General features: G+C 47.1%; 1 protein-coding gene across 3 annotated transcripts in view; it reads right to left on the minus strand.

Annotated features, from left to right (window-relative positions):
- Nucleotides 1–22754, minus strand: part of LOC134344219 (DENN domain-containing protein 2C-like) — a 164791-nt gene that overhangs the window by 95777 nt on the left and 46260 nt on the right. For all 3 annotated transcript variants that reach the window (XM_063043651.1, XM_063043650.1, XM_063043652.1), the window contains exons 2-3: nt 13467–13559; nt 9766–10863 (exon numbers count right to left, since the gene is read on the minus strand). In XM_063043651.1, coding sequence (XP_062899721.1) covers nt 9766–10863; nt 13467–13528 — 1160 coding nt within the window. In that variant the 5' untranslated portion in view covers nt 13529–13559. The remainder of the gene's footprint in view (nt 1–9765; nt 10864–13466; nt 13560–22754) is intronic.

Consider the following 22754-nt stretch of genomic DNA (forward strand, 5'->3'; position numbering starts at 1 on the left):
GGGTCTCACTTGGTCTTTTAACAGATCGTATTCAAAGGTACATTCTGATAATTTGGGTGGCAAGTTCCAAGGTCTGTTATCATTCCATTGCTAGTTATGCCCCATAGTCATTCATAGATTTACACCTTTCCACCTGCATCTCCTTTACATTCATGTGTGGATTGTTGTTTTAATGTTCAGTGTGTATGATGGGGTCATCAATCGGTTGTCTCATCTGACCTGTCCTATTTCCCCCCTTGTGCAGCCTGACACAATGGTCTGTGTAGGCTGACAGGCCGCTGACTCCACTGGGTCAGCACTCCAGCTTTTAGTCTCCTCTGTTGACACAAACCTGTTACTACTTCAGACGTGATCACTCGCACCCACTTCTGGGTGTGGATGAGGGCAATGATAAAACTGCAGTCTGTCACACAGCTGGGGCAGGATGGGGATTGTGCCTCACAAGGTGGCTGGGTGCTGGGGCAAGATGATCTGCTCTACCTGCCATCTCTGCAGCACTGACTCCTGCTTCTCCCAGACTGAATGTTCCTTCCCCGCCATGGGCCAGGGATTTCTGGAAGCTAGTGGGAATACTGCATTGCTCCCCCAACCACCCCACCCTCCACCAAGGATTTATGAAGATCATCTTTTAGTCTTTTCTTCCGTCTACCAAGTGATCTCTTCCTTTGACAGAGCCCTCAACATTTAGCACTATTTATCACAACCAACAGAGGCCTAGTTCAACAGCTCATTAAAGTGGAAAGGTACAGTCAGTAATTTCTGAAATGTCATGGGAAAGGGAAGCACCAGACTGGGATTTCTCCTGCAGTTCTTTAATCCCATTCCCAAAGCAGGCTTCACATTTCCCACACTTCGATTCGGGACTAGCTACACCAGAATGAAATGTTGTTGCAGCAACCTGCAGCCTCCAGAGCAGTGATTTTTCTTATCGAAGAGCCTCTGCACTTATTGTCAAATTATTTAATGTGGGTAAAGCTATTGAAAGTACCAGACAGATCAGGATATTGTTGACAGATTTTACCCACGCTTTACCTGGGAGAATCCACAGTTAAGTAGGTCTCTGCAACCCAGTAATTGGGCATTCGTTGGTTAGGGAAACAGAAAGGAGACTTGTGGATAAGAACGAGATTCCTGGATGGTTTGTCTCCAACCCTAACACCCGGGAGGCAACATCTCGGATTCACTCTACAGCATTCTTAAATGGGAGGGTGATCAGCCAGAGCTCATGGTCCACATCAGTACCAATGACATGGGTGGGATGGTGACGAGGCCCTGCAAAGTCAGTTCAGGGAGTTAGGTGCTAAGTTAAAGGACAGGACCTCCAGGGTTGCGATCTCATGACTGTTACCTGTGCCACGTGCTAGTGAGGCCAGATACAGTAAGATCATAAAGTTTATCATAGACACAAAGTACTGCAGATGCTGGAAATCTAGAACAATACACACAATGTGCTAGAGGAGCCCAGCAGGTCAGGCAGCATCTATGGATGGGAATAAACAGTGGACATTTTGGGCTGGGATCCTTCATCAGCTTAGATCGTACTGTTTAACATGCGGCCAAGAAGCTGGGGCAGGAGGAACCAACTCGTACTGTAAAAGGACTAGATGGATAGAAATTGTCCAATGTGCTCAGGAAAATTTCCTTAATCGGTACATAGAAGTCACATCTAGAGAGAATGCAGTACTAGATCTCCTATGAAGGAATAAGCCAGGGCAGGTTACAGATGTTTATGCAGGGGGAACACTTTGTATCTAGTGATCGTAATGCCATTAGTTTCAAAGTAATTATGGAAAAGGTCCTTGCGTTGAGATTCTATATTGGATAAACGCCAATTGAGTACAGAACTTGGCTGCTCCCATCAGAATAAAAGGCAAAGACAACCAGTTTAGGGAATGTTGGGTTTTGAGAGATATTGAGGCCCTGTGTAACAAAAAGGAGGTGCATAGCCGGTATAGGCAGGCAGGCAGGAACAAGAAAGATACTTGAGCACAAGAAATACAGGGGAACGCTTAAGAAAAAAAATCTGGAGGGCTGAAAGAAGGTATGGAGTTGCTCTCGCAGACAAACTGAAGAAGAATCCTAACAGCTTCTACAGATATATAAAGAGCAAAAGGATTGCAAGCGACAAAATTAGCCCTCTGTAAAATCACACTGGTAATCTGTGCATAGAGTCAAAAGAGACATTAAATGGATTCTTTGCAGTTGTATTCACTCAGGAGTTGGACACAGTAAATAGATGTGAGGAAATGCAGCAGCAAGGTTACAAATGAGGAAGTGTTTGCTGCCTTGGGGCAATTTAGGACAAATCCCGAGGACCTGCCAAAGCGTTCCCTCGGACCCTGTGGGAGGCTGGTGCAGAAATTGCAGCGGCCTTAGAGATATTTAAAACATCCTTAGCCATGGGTGTGGTGCGGGAGGATTGCGGGGTAGTAATGCTGCTCCATTGTTTAAGAAAAGATCCAAGAATAAGCCAGGAAATTATAAGCCAGTGGGCCTGACATCAATAGTGGGAAAGTTATTAGAAGGTATTCTAAGAGACTGGATATATAGATATTTGAATAAACAGGGACTGATTGGGGGTAGTCAACTTGGCTTCATGCGTGGTAAGTCACTTTTAACCAATCTTATAGAGTTTTTCAAGGAAGTTACCAGGAAAGTTGTAAAAGGCAAGGCAGTGAATGCTGTCTATATGGACTTTAGAAAGGCCTTTGACAAGGTCTCACATGGGAGGTTGGTCAAGAAGGTTCAGTCGCTTGACACTCAAGATGAGGTAGTAAATTGGATTGGACATTGGCTTCATAGAAGAAGCCAAGTGGTTATAGATGATTGCCTTTCTGACTGAAGTCCTCTGACTGGTGGTGTGTCACAGGGACTGGTGCTGGGTCCATTGTTCTGTGTCATTTACGTCAATAACCTGAACGCTAATACTGTTAACTGGATCAAATTTGCGGAGATCACCAAGATTGGTGGTGCAAAGGACAGCGAGGAAGACTATCAAGGCTTGCAGTAGGATCTGAATCAGCTGGAAAAATGTGTGGAAAAAAAAGCCTGTTTTAAATTCCATCTGCCAAGTATGAGCTTTTGCACTTTGCAAAGACCAACCAGGGTGGGTCTTACACAGTGTAGGACACTGAGGTGTGAGGTAGAACAGAGGGATCTGGGACTACAGCTCCATAATTAATTGAGGTGGTGTCACAGGTAGATAGGGTCATAAAGAAAGCACATTTGTGACCCTAGCCGTTATCAATAATCATTAGAGATGGTCTGCCTGGTGTCAGTGGTTGCACAGCGAGAGCTTGTGATCTGCACCAGCTTCTCATATGACCATCCACCACCTGCTCCCATGGCTCCACGTGATCCTAATCAGCAGGTGGGGGGAGGGCGACTAAGCAGGGGCTACACCTTGCCCAACGGTGACCTGCAGGCTAGCAGAGGGACGCAGCACCTTACACCTGCACTGGTAGAGACGAATCTCCACCCCACCCCATAGTCTTTATAAATCAAAGTGTTGAGTACAGGAGTTGGGGTGTTATGTTGATATTGTAAAAGATGTTGGTGAGGCCTTATTTGGAGTATTGTGTGAAGTTTTGTTCACTTACTTACGGGAAAGATGTAAATAAGATTGAAAGAATGCAGAGAGAATTTACAAGGACGATGCCAGGACTTGAGGACCTGAATTTATTCCATACAACATAGATTGAGGGGAGATTTGATAGACGTATACAAAGTGGCTAGACACCCTGCAGGATGAAAAACAAGACCTGTCAAAGGGCGGATGAACCCTCTCGTAGGGTCAACGGCCATCTAGCAAACACGTGCCATGAAGCGCGGAAAGGGCATCCCTTGCATCGAAGCTTGGTCTGGCCATTCACTTCAACAGAACTTCCCCCAGCCGTCTTGGACCCCACCATGCCGCTGGATCCGGGAGGGGATGTCGAGAGGGTGGGTCTGGACCTGTGCAACCCCCTTCTCACCTAAAATCCATTCACGCACACACTGTTCCTTTCTGAGGAGTGGGGTATCCTCAACACACCCAAGTCCTGTAGCGACGGACAAGTGGCGAAGCAGTAGGCTTGACTAGCTGGGAGCTGTAGTCACAAGTCTGCATGCAGGGGGCAGGGGGCAGGGGGAGAGTGGTCGCACATGGATTACAGAGCGGAGATCCGGTGAGGCAGCACCCTCTGTGTCTGAGCAGCCCTGCTTAGGGAGTCACTGCTCACGCTACAATTAGGGAAGGGCCTAGACAAGGTGGCTCAAACAAAGCCCGCTCACACCAACCTGGCCAGTCTGCCGCAGCTGGCGGGTCGTCCAGCGTTAGCAGTAAGAATCACAAGCAGAATTTGATCGTCGCCTCATGGAACATATGAACTCTGTTGGACAATGCTAACTCAGATCACCCAGAGAGAGGCACTGCACTTGTTGCTCATGTGCTCAAGGACTACAGAGTGGACATTGCGGCCTTCCAGGAGTCCTGTCTCGCTGGAGAGGGCGCGCATTGTGAAGAGAAAGGAGGGCACACATTCTTCTGGTCTGGCAGGCCCGAAGAAGAATGAAGAGAATCTGGTGTGTGCTTGGCTAACAAGAACTGCCTCGCAGCAAAGCTACCAACCTTGTCTGTTGCTGTAAATGATCGAATCCAGACCTTGCATACAGTTTTGCAAGGAAAATGCCACCTCACCATAGTCAACGTTTACGCCCCAACTCTGACTGATCCCAGTGAAGTCAAGGAGGCATCCTACAGTGAGCTGAAAACCACCATCAGTAGCGTGGCAACTTCCGATTAGCTGCTATTGCTGGGGGATTTTAATGCTCAGGTTGGCAAGGAGTCCACTGTGTGGCCTGGTGTGATTGGATGCCAAGGGGTTGGCAACAGTAACAGTAATGGTCTACTGCTCCTCTCGATGTGCACAGAATTCAAACTGTGCATTACTAACACACTGTTCAGATTACCACACAAGCTCAACTGCACATGGATGCATCCACAATCTAAATGCTGGCATCTCATTGTCTATGTCATCACCCAACAACAAGACATCTCTGACGTTCGTATCGCCAGAGTTCAGCGTGGAGTTGAGTGCTCAGCTGATCATCAAATGATGTGGTCGGATCTATGTCTATCGATCAAACCTCCACGCAGACTGAATGCTGCCAAACCACCAAAAAAGCTGAACACCACCAAATAGAAACATCGCGAGTGTGCTGATGCCCTGAAATCCTCTATGGAAACTGCCCTGAGCAGACTGGTTGAGAATCCACCAGACGATATTACTGAGCACTGGAATGCCTTCAAAGGAACGGTCTACAGCGCTGCCCATGTCACCTTGGGGAAAGTCAAGCGCAAGCATCAGGACTGGTTTGATGAGAGCAACCAATCTGCGCAAGACCTTCTGAGAACTAAGGCAGCTGCACACCAGGATCTTCTTCGAAACCCAAACTCCAGTTCCAAAAAACGTGCCTTTTTGAGTGTAAAATCAACTTTGCAGAGGCAGCTCAGGGCTATGAAAGACCAATGGTGGGCAAACAAGGCCAAGGAGTTACAAGCCTTCGCTGACTGTAATGACTCAAAAAGCATCTCTGAAGCAATCAAGGTTGTGTATGGTCCATCAAAACAAGGTACCTCACAACTCCTGAGCAAGGACAGTACATCCATCTTCACTGAGAAGTCAGAGCACATGAAAAGATGGCAAGAACACTTCCACGAGCTGCTGAACAGACCAGGAACCAACACTGATGAAGCACTGGGCAGAGTAAACCCTTGACCCATACTGTTCGAGCTAGATGCTCCCCCTACTCTTCACGAGGTCATCAAAGCCATCAAGCAGTTAAAACGTAACAAAGCACCAGGACCTGACCGGGTCACAGCCGAGATCTACCAGTATGGTGGTCACACACTGACATCATGCCTGCACCAGCTGTTCACAAAGTTGTGTGGAGCTGCAGAACTACCACAAGACTTCAAAGATGCATCAATTGTGACCATCTACTAGAACAAGGGAGACAAGACAGACTGCAACAATTACCGTGGCATCTCTCTTCTGTCAGTTGTGGGAAAATGCCTTCCGAAGATCATCCTTAGACGCTTGGTGTCCAACATCAGTGACAACATCCTTCCAGAAAGCCAGTGTGGTTTTCGAACAGGCCGTCGTACAGTGGACATGATCTTTTCACTGAGGCAGCTCCAGGAGAAATGTGTTGAGCAGCAGAGAAGTCTCTATGTCACATTTGTTGATCTAACCAAAGCGCTTGACACTGTTGGTAGGGAAGGCTAACCAACATCATCCGTCAGTTCCACGAAGGCATGGAAGGCCGCATCAACATGTGTAGTGAGTTGTCAGACCCATGTTCCATCAGCAACGGCGTAGAACAGGGTTGTGTCCTGGCTCCTACTCTGTTTGGACTATTCTTCACTACTGTTCTTCAGGATGCCACATCAGACCTGAAGTTAGGGGTCTTCCTACAAACAAGGGCTGATGGCGGGCTCCTCAACCTTGCAAGATTGAGAGCAAAAACAAAAGTCAGGGACATTGTGGTGCATGAGCTACAGTTTGCTGATGACTGTGCACTGGTTACCCATTCTCTCAAAAATTTACAGGAGATCACCAATTGCTTTGCCAGTGCAGCCAAAAGCTTCGGACTGACAACCAGCCTGAAAAAGACGGAAGTTTCGTACCAACTGGCTCCTGGCTCAAGCTACGAAGAACCAACTGTCCTCATTGATGACACTCGTCTCAATGCTGTCAACAAGTTTTGCTGCCTGGGCAGCAGCATAATAGCATCCTCAGCTTCTCTGGATGTAGATTGAGTCAAGAACCAGAAAAGCCCGCTTTGTCTTTGGCCAGCTGAAAGATTGAGTTTGGTCACAGAACATCAGGTTGGCCACCAAGTGCAAGGTATACAGGGCCGTTGTCATATCAACCTTGTTATACGGATGTAAGACTAGGTGCCCATATCAGAAACACTTACACCAGCTTGACCAACTGCAGCAGCGTTACCTACGTTCTCTGATGAAGATCACCCGGCGAGACAAGGTCTCCAATACCGAGGTCCTCTCTCGAGCCGGAATGCCAGCAGTTTCAACCTTGGTGATGTCAGCCCAACTGCGCTGGGCAGGACATGTTGTCAGAATGCCTGGCGGAAGCCTGCCCAAGGACATCTTGTACGGCCGACTGTCCAGTGGTACCTGAAAACGAGGCCAGTGACTACGGTACAAGGATGTTCTGCACAGGAGCCTCAAGAAAGCTGACATTGCCCCATCAACATGGGAGGATCTGGCTCAAGATCGCTCACAGTGGAGGGACGCCATCAGAAAAGGTGTGGACGCTGCTGAGAACAAGCTCAACGAGGCAACAGAGGAAAGGCACAGGAAGCGCCACAACAGAGCTTCTGCCCTGCTGCCCCTCCAGGCCTCACCTGCCAAGTATGTGGCAAGCAGTGCCCGTCAAGGATCGGCCTGTACAGTCACTCCAGGATGCACATATCAAACCCCACTAACTGACTGAAAGGAACCATCATCATCCTATGGGATGGATAGCAAGAAGAGAAAGAAGACGACGATGACAAAGTTTGATCTACACCGGGGTAAATGCAAGCAGACTTTTTCTGCTGAGGTTGGGCGAGACTACAACTAGATTAAGGGTGAAAGGTGAAATGTTTTAAGGGGAGCATGAGGGAGAACTTCTTCACTCAGAGGGTGGGGAAGAGTGCGGAATGAGCTGCCAATGCAAGTGGTGGATCTGGGGTCGACTTCAGCATTTAAGAGAAATTTAGATGGGTAGATAGGTGGGAGGGGTACGGGGGGCTATGGTCTGGGCAGATTAATGTTACGGCACAGATTGGATAACCTCAAGGACCTGTTTCTGTATTGTGAATCTCTGCATCTAGTGAATGCACACGAAGGCTATTCAATTATGGAGGGTAAACACAGACAAGTAGGCCACTAATTGACAATTCCAGGAGCTGGAAGAACAGAGATTCATAATTTTGAATCTTCCTGTTTGCTCATCGCTGTCCCAGCCAAGCTTAGCAAAACAGTGACTCATGGAGACATGGTCTGTCTCCTTGGCAAGAGGAACCATTAGATCACATAACCAGAAAGGAAGCAGAATACTAGGATTTCACCTATGCTGATCCACTGGAACTGCTAAACAATCTAGGTTTCCGCATACACCAGGACCTTGCAACATGGCATAATGAAAAAATCACCAGCTAGATTCATGTGGGAATCTTAATGCAATGAAGCTTCCTGAGATTCTTAAAAAGGCCAGTTTTCAGGCAAAATATAACACCAACCTTTATGCATTTGGTCATTTGCTCGGGACACTGCATGGTCAAAGAGATGAAGAGCCATCTCATTGAAAGGAAAGGTAGAGGGATTTAAGAACAAATGTTCAGGTGGCTGAAGGCAGGAGTCCAAAGGTGAGCGAAGATGGGGACCATGTGGAAAAGGCCACGACTAGAATTCAAACACTCTGGGGCTGGACAGTAGTAGGAGTCATGGAGCTGGAGTGATTGGGAGGAGTGAACCTATCTGAAAAAACGTGACAGCTGCAACACAGGACCCCCTAGGGTATTGGAAACAAGAGTTTCTACCAGTGCTGGGAATCTTGAACAACACACGCAAAATGCTGGAAGAACTCAGCAAGTCAGGCAGCAACTGTAGAGGGGAACAAAGAGTAGATGTTTTGGGCTGAGACCCTTCTACAGGACTGGGAGGGAAAGGGGGCAGAGGTCAGAATAAGAAAGTGGTGGGGTGAGGAAGAAGTACAAGCTGGCAGGAGTTAGGTCAAACCAGTTGGCAGGGATCTGGGTAGATGGGGAGGGGGAATGAATTAAGAAGCTGGGAAGTGTTAGGCGGAGGAGGTAAACCTAATAGGCGAAGATAGGAGAGGATGGTGGCCCATGGAAGAGCATGGAGGTGGGCACCAGAGGAATGTGATGGGCAGGTAAAGGGAACCAGATTGGGGAATGAAAAAAGGGAGGAGGGAGAGGGTAGAAATTACCGGAGGTTCAACAAACTGATGTCCAAGCCATCAGTCTGGAGGTTACCTAGACGGAATATGAGGTGTTGCTTTGCCAATCTGGGTGTGGCTCATCGTAGCGGTAGAGGAGGCCATGGACAAACATGTCGGAACGGGAACGGGAAATCAAATTGAAATGGGTAGCCACCAGGAAATCCCGCCTGTCGTAGCGGATGGAGTGGAAGAATTTGACAAAGCAGTCCCCCGATCTACCTTGGGTCTCACTGATAGAGAGTAGAGGATTTCATGGAGACAGCACCAGGAGCAGCAGATACAGGTGTTACTGGGACATCCTGCCTTTTGCAGTGGATGGAGCCACTGGGATATCCGGCACTTTGTGGCAGCCAGATTGTAATGGGGAACAAGGAAGTGGAGAATAAGATAGCTAAAGTGCTTTGTGGAACACTGATCTTTGCTTAAATAGCAACAGAATGAAACAGGGGATCAGAAATATCTTGACACTCAAAATCTGGTAATCACCATTAAACCATATGCAACATGTAGGTCGAATATGCAATGAGCAACAATCAAATATAATAAGTGAACAGAACCAACTAAGGTGACACACCGGTGTTGTCAGCTTTCTCATTATCCACCCACGTAATCATCTGGAACTTTAACAATCACATCACCTTTGCCTGGCATTCACTGATATCTTTCAGCCAATATTGATCTGTAACAATCTACATCTGAAAACAGTAAATTCTCCAGAAATAATAGGCTCAGAAATGAGTGGAGATCAGCCTACCTTTTTGCCTTTATTAGTTGTGATTCAGTCCCAGGTGTCCTTGCTGAAGGAGGTGGGTGCATTGGCAGTGGGGGTGCATTTCCTCTTGGGGACATCCCCTTCACTTGAGAGGCAAAGCCAGAATTTTTATCTACAGCATACTTAAATGTCCGACGAGGTTTGGGAACGGGATTAATCCCACACGATTCCGCTGTTTCCTCAGAATCCGCGCTGTACACATTCTCTGCATTCCTGGTGCCAGTATCGCTGACCTTAAAATTTGACAAATCCAAGTCTTTTTCAGTTGAACTAGAACTTTCTCGCTTCCTTTTCAGTTCTGAGGCAGATACTGCATTTTGATCCTGCGGAATGTCTTGAATCTTCCTCCAAAATTTCTGCGATGTATAAAAATTTCCTGGAGGTAGCAACTTTGCAGAGTCTGGAGTCTTCTTGGCCAAGTTCTCCAGTTTCTTTGTTTGAGAGAGGACAGAGGACAACACTCTTGTATTTGGTTCTCCTCCATTTTTGTCAACAGTACTTTTTACCTTTTGGTCACTTGCATTCCATCCTTCCCTGAAGTCCAGGCCCAGGCTTTTTGCTTTCACTAGGCCCCTCTTATTGTTGTCCACTAGACTCTCAGTTTTTGCATCTGAAGGAAACAAACACTCATGCTCCGAAGGAAAAGCACCATCCGTCTGCTTGTTTGGGCTGGAGACAACATTGGATTTCCCCTCCCATTGCAAAATTTTTTGTTTAATATTCACGCCATGGTGCCGGGAAGTAACGCGCTCGCCAAGATTTGGGGCACTATCTGATGAGTGCATTTTCTTTGGTAAATTCTTCACCGCTTGTCCATTTTGAATGGCAACCCCCCTCCCCGATGCTTTGTATCTGGGCAGCTGCGGGTCATTTGGCCCCGTTCTGCTTGAACCAATGTCCCCTGCGAGCGCTGGCTTTCCCGATAGAGGAGGCTGTGGTTCTAACTTGGGAACCTCAGAGGGTCTAGCCTTCTCCAGATTCTTGGTCAGAGGCCAGTTGTATTTCCAGAGAGTCTTGCTGGTTGTAGTACAAGACCTCTGGCTCAGGGAGTCTTCGATTTTTTTCACTATGTTCTTGACACTGCCAAAACAAAAACATATGACTGTATTAAAACCTGATTAGTCACCCTGTTGACTAAGAGGCGTAATAGCAAGAGGGAAAAATTGGCAGCTCAGTGTCAAAAGGGACTATTACTTGGCAGGGGAATGGGAAAATGAAGCCAAGGAATAAGAATTGATCACATGACAATCAGCAACATCTGAGTTGGCAGATCTGCCGGACAACATTCAGCTCATGTGCAAAGCAGAGAGGGAAAACTACAGAGTTACCGGAACAGAGGTGACCGAGTATTTTAAAAAAATCACAGGAAACTGACAAAATATTGAAACACAAAGTTTTTGAAGTACATGGGGAGGCAGGTAGCAGAAAAAAAAACATTTACAATCATCTCTGAAGTCCATTCAGCTTTCCATTTGGTATTTTTTCTCAAATAGATGAAACTTCCCTCATTAAGTTTCACAGCAAATCTCCTACATTGTTTTCCTCAATGAGTCAGTGAGGCCACAACACTAATGGATAGGTAGCAGGAATTAACACTTAGACCTTGTGAAAGGCATGGCACAGAAGTATTGATACTAGGTGAGGAGGGGTTCAGAAGCTGCCTGCTGGAAGGGAGTAAAGTAACAGTGGAAACCCGTAAATTGTAAATTACTATCGTCACACACACAGTGAACAAACACGGTTTTGCATGCCATCCCTACAACATAGTTCCACTACATCAGCGCATGGAGGTAGTACAAGGGAAAAAGCAATAACACGGCATCATTAATAAAGTGCTTCCGTTACAGGGGAAGTGCAGATGAGGCAGACAATAAGGTACGAGGCCACAAAGAGGTAGATTGTGAGGTCAAAGGTCCACCTCATCATTCAAGAGGTTCATCCAAGAACCTTATAAATGCAGGATATAAGCCATCTTTGGGCCTGGTGGGCTGTGTTTTCAGGATTTTGTATACTCAGCCCTTTGGGTGGTGGGGGGGGGGTAGGAGAAGGGGAGAAGGGGAAAGAAGAAAGAATGGTCAGTGTGGGGTCTTTGATTATGTTGCCTGCTTTACCGGGGTACTGAGAAATTCAGACAGAGGTCACCGAGGGCAGGCTGGTTTCCGGGAGATGCTGAACTGTGCCCTTTACTCCGTACTCTCAGGCAGAGCAGTTGCCATACCGAGCCATTGTACATCCAGACAGGATGCTTTCTGTAAAAACTGGTGAGGGACGACAAGGGCACCCCATTTTGTGCAGCCACATCGGGAGGAGAGTAAAGGGCTATATCAAGTCAAGCACACAGCGGGCAGTGGGATGTAGACCACCTGTAACTCTCTGCTGCCGCCTCAAATCCGTGCACAAGGCAGCAGTATCGGAGTTGCCACCCCTTCACTGCCTTACCCTCCAGGCAGGCAGGGAACTACAGAATGAGATTTGTTTCCCCTCTTCACCCTGTGCTGATATGATTTTCAGGTCACCATAGCCCCCAGGGTGGGGGTGGGGTGTGGGAAGGGGTGAAAAGTGGAGGTGCAGTGATGACACAGGACCCCGTGTTCCACAGCGCAAAGCATTCTCACTCGCTCTCTACTCACTCATCATCCTGAGCAGCTCCTCATGCACCTCTGGGCCTAGAGAATGCATCACAAGCATTTTTGGTTGACACTGTGATTAACTCCAACAGAAAATCCAAAGCAACAAGAAAAATGTAAATTGGCCCTTCCTCAGCTTTAAGTAATCATTACTGTGGCTTACTCCAGGGAAGAGTGTTAGAACGAGCTCAGTAGGTTTCACAGAGGGTAGCTGCCATTGCTTGAAGGGGGATGGGGTGGGAATGAGGGGATTGTTGAGGGTGGTTTGGAAGGAGGAGATGGGAGGGGCAAGGGACATGTTTACCCTGTGACTGGTGGGTAAAGTTTCAAGAGATCCAAAGACCCAAGTTCAAACTAAACTGCAACAGCTCAGATTATTCCATAATTTGCTTACAATACACTGCCAGAAACCATTCCATCCGTCAGTATATCAGCTCACTTCCTGCAGCCTATTATCTCCCTCACACCCATTAGCATTCCCCAGTTCTCCTATCGTCTGCCCACACTAGGGGCACTTTAGAGCAAGCAACCACCTTCTGAGCTGCAGGTCTTTGGAACACGTGAGGACACTGGAACGCCCAGCGTCCACCCTCGTAGTCACACGGGGAACACACAAACTCCACACACAGTCAGCTCCAAAGTTCACAACTCAACCTAGGCCAAAGAGGCAGCAAAACTACTTGCTACACCAAAAAAAAAACAAATTGCGGGAAAGATTCTGTGGGTCGAGTGGCATCTGTGGAGGAAGGAGGGGTGGTTGGCAGTTTGGGTGGAGAGACTGCAACGTGACTACCCACAGCACCACTGCGCTAGCTGAAATTCAGGATGAGTAGGCTGAAATGTACAATCTACCAGCTGCAGCAGCAAAAACACACCACTGACTCCCCACCAGAGGGGAAATCTGTCCCATTATTCCTGCTGACCCACTAAGGTGATCGACATAAGTACCACCCCAGTCCTGGATAAATGAGGGATAGTCAATAAAACACTGCCCATGTATTGCAACAAATCTGGTTATGAGATTGACAGAAAGCACAATGCCTCAGATGAACTGACCTGCCAGAACCCAGGGGATTGAGGGGCTCCTTAGAAGCTGTCCCAAGCCTGCTCCTACTCATTACTCCATCTCCTGAGAACTCCCACGGTCACCTGGAAGGGAAGGACACAAAGTGCTGTTTAAACAGGAACAATGTCAGCTAAGGATAAAACACCAAGCAGAGGTCGTCTTGGCAGCAGTGGTAACAGGGCAGCCACATTCTTGTAAGGAGGTGTCCCCAACTACACACAAAAGTGGCAACTTGTACCTCTTCAGCAATTGAAAGCCCATGCCAGTGTACAGTCAGATCTGGGCAACATTCACGAATGCAGAACAGAGTGCCGGAGGGATTCAGCAGGTCAAACAGCATCAGGGGCCACAGAAAGTGTGATGCTAACAGTTTGAGTTAAGACCCTTCACCTGCAACAAGTTTGCAACACAAAAAACAAGACAACTTACACGTTACATACTCCCCCAACCCCCACACTCCCACAGATGCTGCCTGACCCGCTGAGTTTTGGGTCCAAACTCCAGCGCTGCCTTTTACTTCCACCAACGTTCAAAAAACAGGCTGATAAGAGGCAGTGAATTCACAATGCGCTGGAGGAACTCAGCGGGTCAGGCAGGGAACTGAACAGCAAATCCGTATCGAGACAGGTAATCTATGGACCCTGCTCCATGGGGAGGGTAAAAGAGCAGAAAGCAAGATGGACTGTGACTATGACCACAACCTCAGCATCCAGTTACACAGGTCCTGTCGAAACGGACACTTCCTTCTACTGATAAAAATCTCAATGAGGAATCAAACCAGGAACATCATAAACTAGTTCACCAACAGGGAGTCATGGGCGAGGCTGGGAGCACAGGCGACTGAGTGAAAGTGCAGGAGAGGAGAGTGAGAACATCATGAACTTACGTTGAACTCCGAGGGTAACAAGTCTTGCTTTCCATGGCACTACGCAAGTTGTGTGAGTGTTGAATTTTGCTAGGGCAGGAATTCGCCTTCTCTGGACTTTGCAGCAATGCCTGAGAGTCTTATAATATCATAAACCATGCAGGTAGACCATTCGGGCCCCTACATCCATGCTGACCAGTGAGCACAGATCCATATTAATCCTATCTTCCAGCACTTGGCCCATTGCCCTCTATGCCTCGGTGATTCAAGTGCTCATCTTGACACTGTCAGTGACTCCTCTTCTACCACTCTTTCTGGCAGTGCATCCTACGTACTCACCTCATCACATCACCCTCTGAGTGAAGTAGTCCCTTTCACACCCCCTGTAAAACTCTTACCACATCCCCTAAATCCATATCCTCTAGTCATCCTCTCCAGCATCGCAGGCCCAGGTGTGACGCAGCCAGAGTGACAGGAAGCCGTGCAGTGGTTCACCCTCTCCAAGGGGAAATGGTACAACACCAGGACCCAGAACGACAGCAGCCACAGCCCAGAGGGCCAAGCCGGGCCTGCACAACACTGAATGCAGTCAGATTGCGCGAGTTACCCAGGGGACAGAGGCCCACTAATGCTCGCGTGGGGACGGGTAAGCCTTCACTCGAAGAACAAGTTTGCGGTTCCAAGCACCCCTGTTCATTCAGAGACTCGGGCTGCAGAGCAGTCCAAGTTTTATACAGGCAAAGAGCGGTCTGCTAATCACCTACAATCATTAATTTTAAAATAATCTCCAGAACTCAGTAGTCTCCACCCAAAAACCGACAAGGTAGAATCCAGCTTGGTGGTGCTAGCCCTGACATAACTCCCAGGACACCAACAACCAAACAGTGACTGCACTGTAAGGGAATGTGCCAGCTGGCTGGACACAGATAACTGAGGTACCCCTAAGCTGACCCCTTACACTGACCACAACTTAACATCCAGCTTTAATTTGTTCCATGTATTGAGTGTCTGTACCTGCATGCCTGTGATGTGGCTGCAAGTACTTCAATTGCACCTGTGCCTCAGCAAGGCCAGGCCTAGTGTGCAGGATCCCGTCATCGGCAAATCCGGAGTTTGGGTCCTCATTCGTTGCCATCGGCAAGCCCTGGATCGATATTGAAGACCAAAGCTTGAAGGTTGATCAGAAGTCCTGATCGAAGTCTGGAGATTGATCAGAAGTTCAGGGGTCGATGCCCAATGGCCAGAATTCCAGGTCTGCTAGGGAGGTCGAAGGCCTAATGTCTGCAAATCCACCAGTCTGCTGGAGGCCAAGTACAAGAACAGGGATTGTTTTGCTGTTGTTGTTTTGTTGCTTGTTGTGTTCTGTGTTGTTCTGCCGAGCATTGTAGGCATGCTACGTTGGAATGAGTGGCAACAAGGATGTACTTGGCCTGCCCCTAGCACATCCTCGGGTGCGTTGGTGACAAGGCAGACAATCGCTGAAGAGTACTGATAATGACGGGGTCACCTGGCGTATAACAACACGACCCAGAAGGCAGCAGCGGCAAACCACTTCTGTAGAAAACAATCATAGTCATGGAAAGACCATGATCACCCACATTAAATGTCACGGCATGGCACAAAGCGAATGTTGGTTGTTAATGCAAATGATACATTTCACTGTCTATTTTGATATGCGTGTATATATCGGAATCTCAACCAAATTAGAATTGGAATGGGTTTATTACTGTCACATGTACCAAGATACAGAGGAAAGCTTGTGCTGCATGCGGCTTCTACAGACACAGCACACTGAGATAGAACGCAAACAACAGGAATTCTGCAGATGCTGGAAATTCAAGCAACACACATCAAAGTTGCTGGTGAACACAGCAGGCCAAGCAGCATCTATAGGAAGAGGTGCAGTCAACGTTTCAGGCCGAGACCCTTCGTCAGGACTAACTGAAGGAAGAGTGAGTAAGGGATTTGAAAGTGGGAGGGGGAGGGGGAGATGCAAAATGATAGGAGAAGACAGGAGGGGGAGGGATGGAGCCAAGAGCTGGACAGGTGATAGGCAAAAGGGATATGAGAGGGTCATGGGACAGGAGGTCCGGGGAGAAAGACAAAGCCGGGCGGGGGGGGAACCTAGAGGATGGGCAAGGGGTATATTCAGAGGGACAGAGGGAGAAAAAGGAGAGTGAGATAAAGAATGTGTATATAAAAATAAGTAACAGATGGGGTACGAGGGGGAGGTGGGGCATTAGCGGAAGTTAGAGAAGTCGATGTTCATACCATCAGGTTGGAGGCTACCCAGACGGAATATAAGGTGTTGTTCCTCCAACCTGAGTGTGGCCTCATCTTTACAGTAGAGGAGGCCGTGGATAGACATGTCAGAATGGGAATGGGATGTGGAATTAAAATGTGTGGCCACTGGGAGATCCTGCTTTCTCTGGTGGACAGAGCGTAGGTATTCAGCAAAGCGGTCTCCCAGTCTGCGTCGGGTCTCGCCAATATATAAAAGGCCACATCGGGAGCACCGGATGCAGTATATCACCCCAGCTGACTCACAGGTGAAGTGTTGCCTCACCTGGAAGGACTGTTTGGGGCCCTGAATGGTGGTAAGGGAGGAAGTGTAAGGGCATGTGTAGCACTTGTTCCGCTTACATGGATAAGTGCCAGGTGGGAGATCAGTGGGGAGGGATGGGGGGGACGAATGGACAAGGGAATCGCGTAGGGAGCGATCCCTGCGGAAAGCAGAGGTGGGGGGAGGGAAAGATGTGCTTAGTGGTCGCTCCCTACGCTATACATGCCCTTACACTTCCTCCCTTACCACCATTCAGGGCCCCAAACAGTCCTTCCAGGTGAGGCAACACTTCACCTGTGAGTCGGCTGGGGTGATATACTGCGTCCGGTGCTCCCGATGTGGCCTTTTATATATTGGCAAGACCCGACGCAGACTGGGAGACCGCTTTGCTGAACACCTACGCTCTGTCCGCCAGAGAAAGCAGGATCTCCCAGTGGCCACACATTCTAATTCCACATCCCATTCCCATTCTGACATGTCTATCCACGGCCTCCTCTACTGTAAAGATGAAGCCACACTCAGGTTGGAGGAACAACACCTTATATTCCGTCTGGGTAGCCTCCAACCTGATGGCATGAACATCGAATTCTCTAACTTCCGCTAATGCCCCACCTCCCCCTCGTACCCCATCTGTTACTCATTTTTATACACATATTCTTTCTCTCACTCTCCTTTTTCTCCCTCTGTTCCTCTGAATATACCCCTTGCCCATCCTCTGGGTTCCCCCCACCCCCACTTTGTCTTTCTTCCCGGACCTCCTGTCCCATGATCCTCTCGTATCCCTTTTGCCAATCACCTGTCCAGCTCTCGGCTCCATCCCTCCCCCTCCTGTCTTCTCCTATCATTTTGGATCTCCCCCTCCCCCTCCAACTTTCAAATCCCTTACTCACTCTTCCTTCAGTTAGTCCTGACGAAGGGTCTCGGCCTGAAACGTCGACTGCATCTCTTCCTAGAGATGCTGCCTGGCCTGCTGCGTTCACCAGCAACTTTGATGTGTGTTACACTGAGACAGAACAAGGTAAAACAGTAACACTGCAGAATAAAGTGTAACAGCTACACAGAAAGTGCAGAGCAGGTGGACAGTGGGGTGCAAGATCATAACAAGATAGATTGTGAGGTCAGGAGTCCATCTTGCTGTATTAAGGAACTATTTATTTTGTCTTAAAGTGGGTTAAAAGCTCCCCTTGGGTCTGGGCGCATACTTTTGAGTTCATAAACTTGAACTTGACAGCAGAAGGTGGGGCTACATCCATGCTGGCGGGTTTGGGAGGCAGATGGAAATACAGGGAGGTGGAAAGGAAGATTGGTGCTTACTGCCGACATAAGTCCATCTCAAACTGTGTAACAATCGGGGGGGGGGCCTTTAAAACACAAGGGTAACAAAACAATATTTTTGTTACCCAGGCTTTAAGTGAGGACTTGAGGAGGTGACTGGATGGGGGTGGGGCAACTGCTTACAATGTTTCTGGGAACAATCCTAGCATTGCCTGTCTTTTCAGAGTTGCTGGTACGGAATGACCCTTCCCATTGACTACAGCACGACAACAGACATTATACCAGTGCCAATTTCACAAGCTGTCTTTTTTTTTGATTAAAAAAAGCATGAAGATTAGCAACGAGTTAAGTACGGTGATTTGCAACCATTTTAATAGAAGTACAAGTGGTACGTGTGGTGGTGTTGACAGAAATTGGGGAGGATAGCATCAGAAAGGCATGTAGCAAGGTTGAAAGAGACTCAAACACGAATTGAATAATCCATTCCTCTCTGGTAAAATTCCATGCAATTCCACATTGTGCCACAAGCGTCTTTGCCAAAATGAGGACAACTATTGCACAAACATTTGATTACTCAAGAACTACTCGAAATGCAAAAATGCCCACTTCCTTTGAAACCAAACCACCTTCTCTGCTGGTTTATTTATGTCAAGTAAAATTCACGGGCTCAGAGTTTGAATGCTCCAATGACTCATGATCGTAGGCCTTAAAGCAAACATGGATAACAGTGCCTGTTCTGTCCTGTCCTTGACCCAACACTGCTCTCTGGTCCTCTAAATAAAAACTAAATGCTGGAAGTATACAGCAGATAAGGCAAGTGTCCAAGAACAGGGTGAGCTGCCTTAACAACTACGGTCCAGTAGCAGTAATGTCTACGGTGATGAAGTGCTTTGAGAAGTAGGTTATGGCTAGAGTCAACTCCTGTTTCAAGGAAAGACCTGGACCCAATTTGCCCATCACCACAATAGTCTACAGCTGATGCGATCTCATTGGCTCTTCACACGGCTTGAATCACCTGGACACAATACTAACACATACGCCAGGCTGCTGTTTATTGACAGCAGCTCAGTGTTCAACACAATCATTCCTACAGATCTGATCAAAAACCTCCAGAACCTGGGCCTCTGTACCTCCCTCTGCAACTGGATCCTCCACTTCCTCATCAGAAGACCGCCCTCTGTGCAGACTGGAAATAACATCTCCACCTTGTAGATAATCAACACTGGTGCACTTTAAGGATGTGTGCTTAGCCCACTGCTCTACTCTCTCTATGCCCATGACTGTGTGGCTAGGCACAGCTCAAATATCATCTATAAATTTTCTAGTAGCACCAACTATTACTAGCAAATTTCAGATAGTGATGAGAGGGTGTACCAGAGTGAGATAGTTGATATCAGCTAGTTGAGCGGAGTCGTGGCAACAACCTGCACTCAATGTCGGTAAGACCAAATAAATGATGGTGGACTTCACAAAGGGTAAAGATGATGGAACACACACCAGTCCTTAGAGGGATCAGAAGTGGAGAGAGTGAGTGAGTAATTTCAAGTTCCTAGGTATCAACATCTTTGAGGACCTATCCTGGGCATAACATATTGATGCAGTTACAAAGAAGGCAAGATAGCAATTAGCCTCCCCAGTATCCAGGACATCCAGGTGTGATGCCGGGAAAAGATGGCATTCATCATTAACGACCCCTAACACCTCGTTGCTACCATCAGTGAGCTAGCACAGGAGTCTGAAGCCACATATTCTTCTTCCCCTCTACCAACAGATTTCTGAATGGACATTGAACCCATGAACTTTTAAAAATTATGTACATATGCACTCTTAATGTATGTTACGGTTTCTATTACTTACACATTGTACCGCTGCCACATATCAACACATTTCATGCCGGTGATCCTGGTCATGGAGGAAGAAATTGTCAGTGCTTTGCATTGATAGCTTTTCATCACAACAATTCAATGCCAAGTACGTCAGCAGCTAAATCCAATATGCTGGCTACTGACTGCTGGGGATTAAATGAAGACGTTCTGACAAAATGTCTAAATCTACCATCAACATAGAACGAAGAATTGAAAGATCATATCCACCTTTCCAGCATTGCTTTCAATATGATTAAAATCAAGTGGTGACTGGATCCACACCAAAGGTGTCCAAGTTATCTGGACAGATCATGCAAGAAAAGTTGTGAGTACTTTTTGTTGAGTAACCAGCAAGGGCAGCACCACCACAGGTAATCAGAATAGAGCCCTTTTTGATTTGGCATTTCCATGGAGACAACTTCAGGAAATCACATGACTGCAATCCAGCAAAACAACTGGAAAAACAGAGCAGGTCTAATCTTCAGGTGTCACCTTTTATGGGGCTGAATGTAGTTAGCGTGCTGACTCACTGGGCCCTACCCTTCTCTCTAAAATCAAGTTACTGAGTTTCCAGACAAACTTTAACAACACACTATTTCAAAAGTAGCACACCTAGTCTATCTGATCAGAGCACAGCTAATCTGCATTTGGTTCTCACTGTATACCATGGTCCTGCCCTTCCTGAAAAAATAACCCCTCAGCTTTAAATTTCCCTAAATCTGTCCAGCTGCAAGATCAGGGGGGTTGGACAAAGGGCTAGCAACCATATTCTATTAAAAACCAAGAGCTACAGAAACACCAACAGATGCTCCAAAGACCTCTTCTCTGGGAGAGGAAGGATTTTCACTTGGGAGTGAAAGACTGGCCCAGAACAGAGGACTCTGGCATGCTGCTGTCAGTGGCCTATGACCCCATAGGGATGATAGGCTCAGGTAAATTTACTCTCCAAATCCACTCACTCCTTGCTTCATGAATGGACTGGAGAGATAGTTAAGAGATTTCACTGAACACTGTTGAAAACTTCCTACACAGGCCAACTGTTTCTCAAAAGCTATGTCTCCTTGTTCTAGACTCCTTTAGGAGGTAAATAGTCACTATTTCCCCTTTTAAAATCATTGTAACCATATCAATTAGATGAACCGTTGCTTGAACATCAATAATCGAGGAGCTATCATGCAATCTACCCCCAGTTTGACCCTCTTAGCCCAAAGTAGTATTTAGATTGCTAAGTGACGTCAGAGCCAAGAATACTCCTCATCTCATCCCTGCACCGATGGTTTTCCACAGAAGATTACCATACTGGTACTAGAGTGGGAGCCATGACTGAGGTGGCCCCAATTCCTTTAAGGGAATTAAACCAAACTCAGAACATTTGTTGATGCCCCAGCAGATTCAGACTGAAGTAACACTGGATCTGCACAAATGAGCATTAAGCCTCAACCCTCACCTTATTTATCATACAGTTGCTTGTTGAAACCCTTCAAATGTTCCTCGTTCCACTAAGTCTGCTGATGGTTACTTCCACGTGGCCACCAAGATTTCAGTTTATAAAATTAGTGAGTTCTTATTTTTACCCCATGACCTTTTCCAATTTGCAAACCAGTGTTCGAGTTCTTGCAGAAAAGATACAAACTCTGACTAATAACAAACACCTTCATCACACCTGCTTCCTAGAGAATAGCAGTTGATTATTGATTATTTTTCATAATAGTGACAACAGATAGTATTTCTATTTGGTTAATCTGTGACTGCTTGGTGAACAACTGGCAAGCAGATAAATATAGCACAATATTTCAATCACAGAGGTGTTCAAAGACTGAGCCAAAGATTGATGAGAAGTTCTTTTGTTCTGGGCCATTCACAGCAATAATCCAGCAGCAGTTCAAAGCATTGGAATAAGATACAAATACAAAAGTATAACTTCCCTTAATGCCCCTCCTCCCCTTCTTACCCCATCCCTTATTTATTTATATTTTTTCCTTTTTTTTTCCTCTCTCTGTCCCTCTCACAATCACTCCTTGCCTGCTGTCCATCTTCCTCTGGTGCTCCCCTCTCCTTTTCTTTCTCCCTAGGCCTCTTGTCCCATGATGCTCTCCCTTCTCCAGCCTTGTGTCCCTTTTGCCAATCAACTTTCCTGCTCTTAGCTTTATCCCTCCCCCTCCTGTCTTCTCCTATCATTTCAGATCTCCCCCTCCCACTTTCAAATCTCTTACTATCTCTTCTTTCAGTTAGTCCTGACGAAGGGTCTCAGCCCAAAACATCGACTGTGCTTCTTCCTAGAGATGCTGCCTGGCCTGCTGCGTTCCACCAGCATTTTGTGTGTGTTGCCTGAATTTCCAGCACCTGCAGATTTCCTCGTGTTTGTGTTTCTGTATAGGCTTGGCAATTTTGTTCATGCTCATTTTCATTCCCAACTGCAACTCAATTGCGTCTGCCGTGTTTCTATTGATACAGTGATTTCAGTTGTGTCATTTAGGAGCAGCTTTTGGTTTCTGAACTGGCAATGCTCAATTTCTTCAATTCAGCCACATAAGCTGAAATGGATTCCCCTTCCTTTTGATTCTGCTTATGAAACCTGAAGTGTTCTGTAACCAACAACGATTTTGGTTCTAAATGTTCCTCCATTACTTTCACGATATCAGCTAAAGCTCACTTAGGCTGTTTTGGTTGGAGCAGTCAAACTTCCAAGAAAACTGTATGCTCTTCCATC

Source organism: Mobula hypostoma, chromosome 3 (genome assembly GCF_963921235.1).
Source record: "Mobula hypostoma chromosome 3, sMobHyp1.1, whole genome shotgun sequence".
Taxonomy (NCBI): Eukaryota; Metazoa; Chordata; class Chondrichthyes; order Myliobatiformes; family Myliobatidae; genus Mobula; species Mobula hypostoma.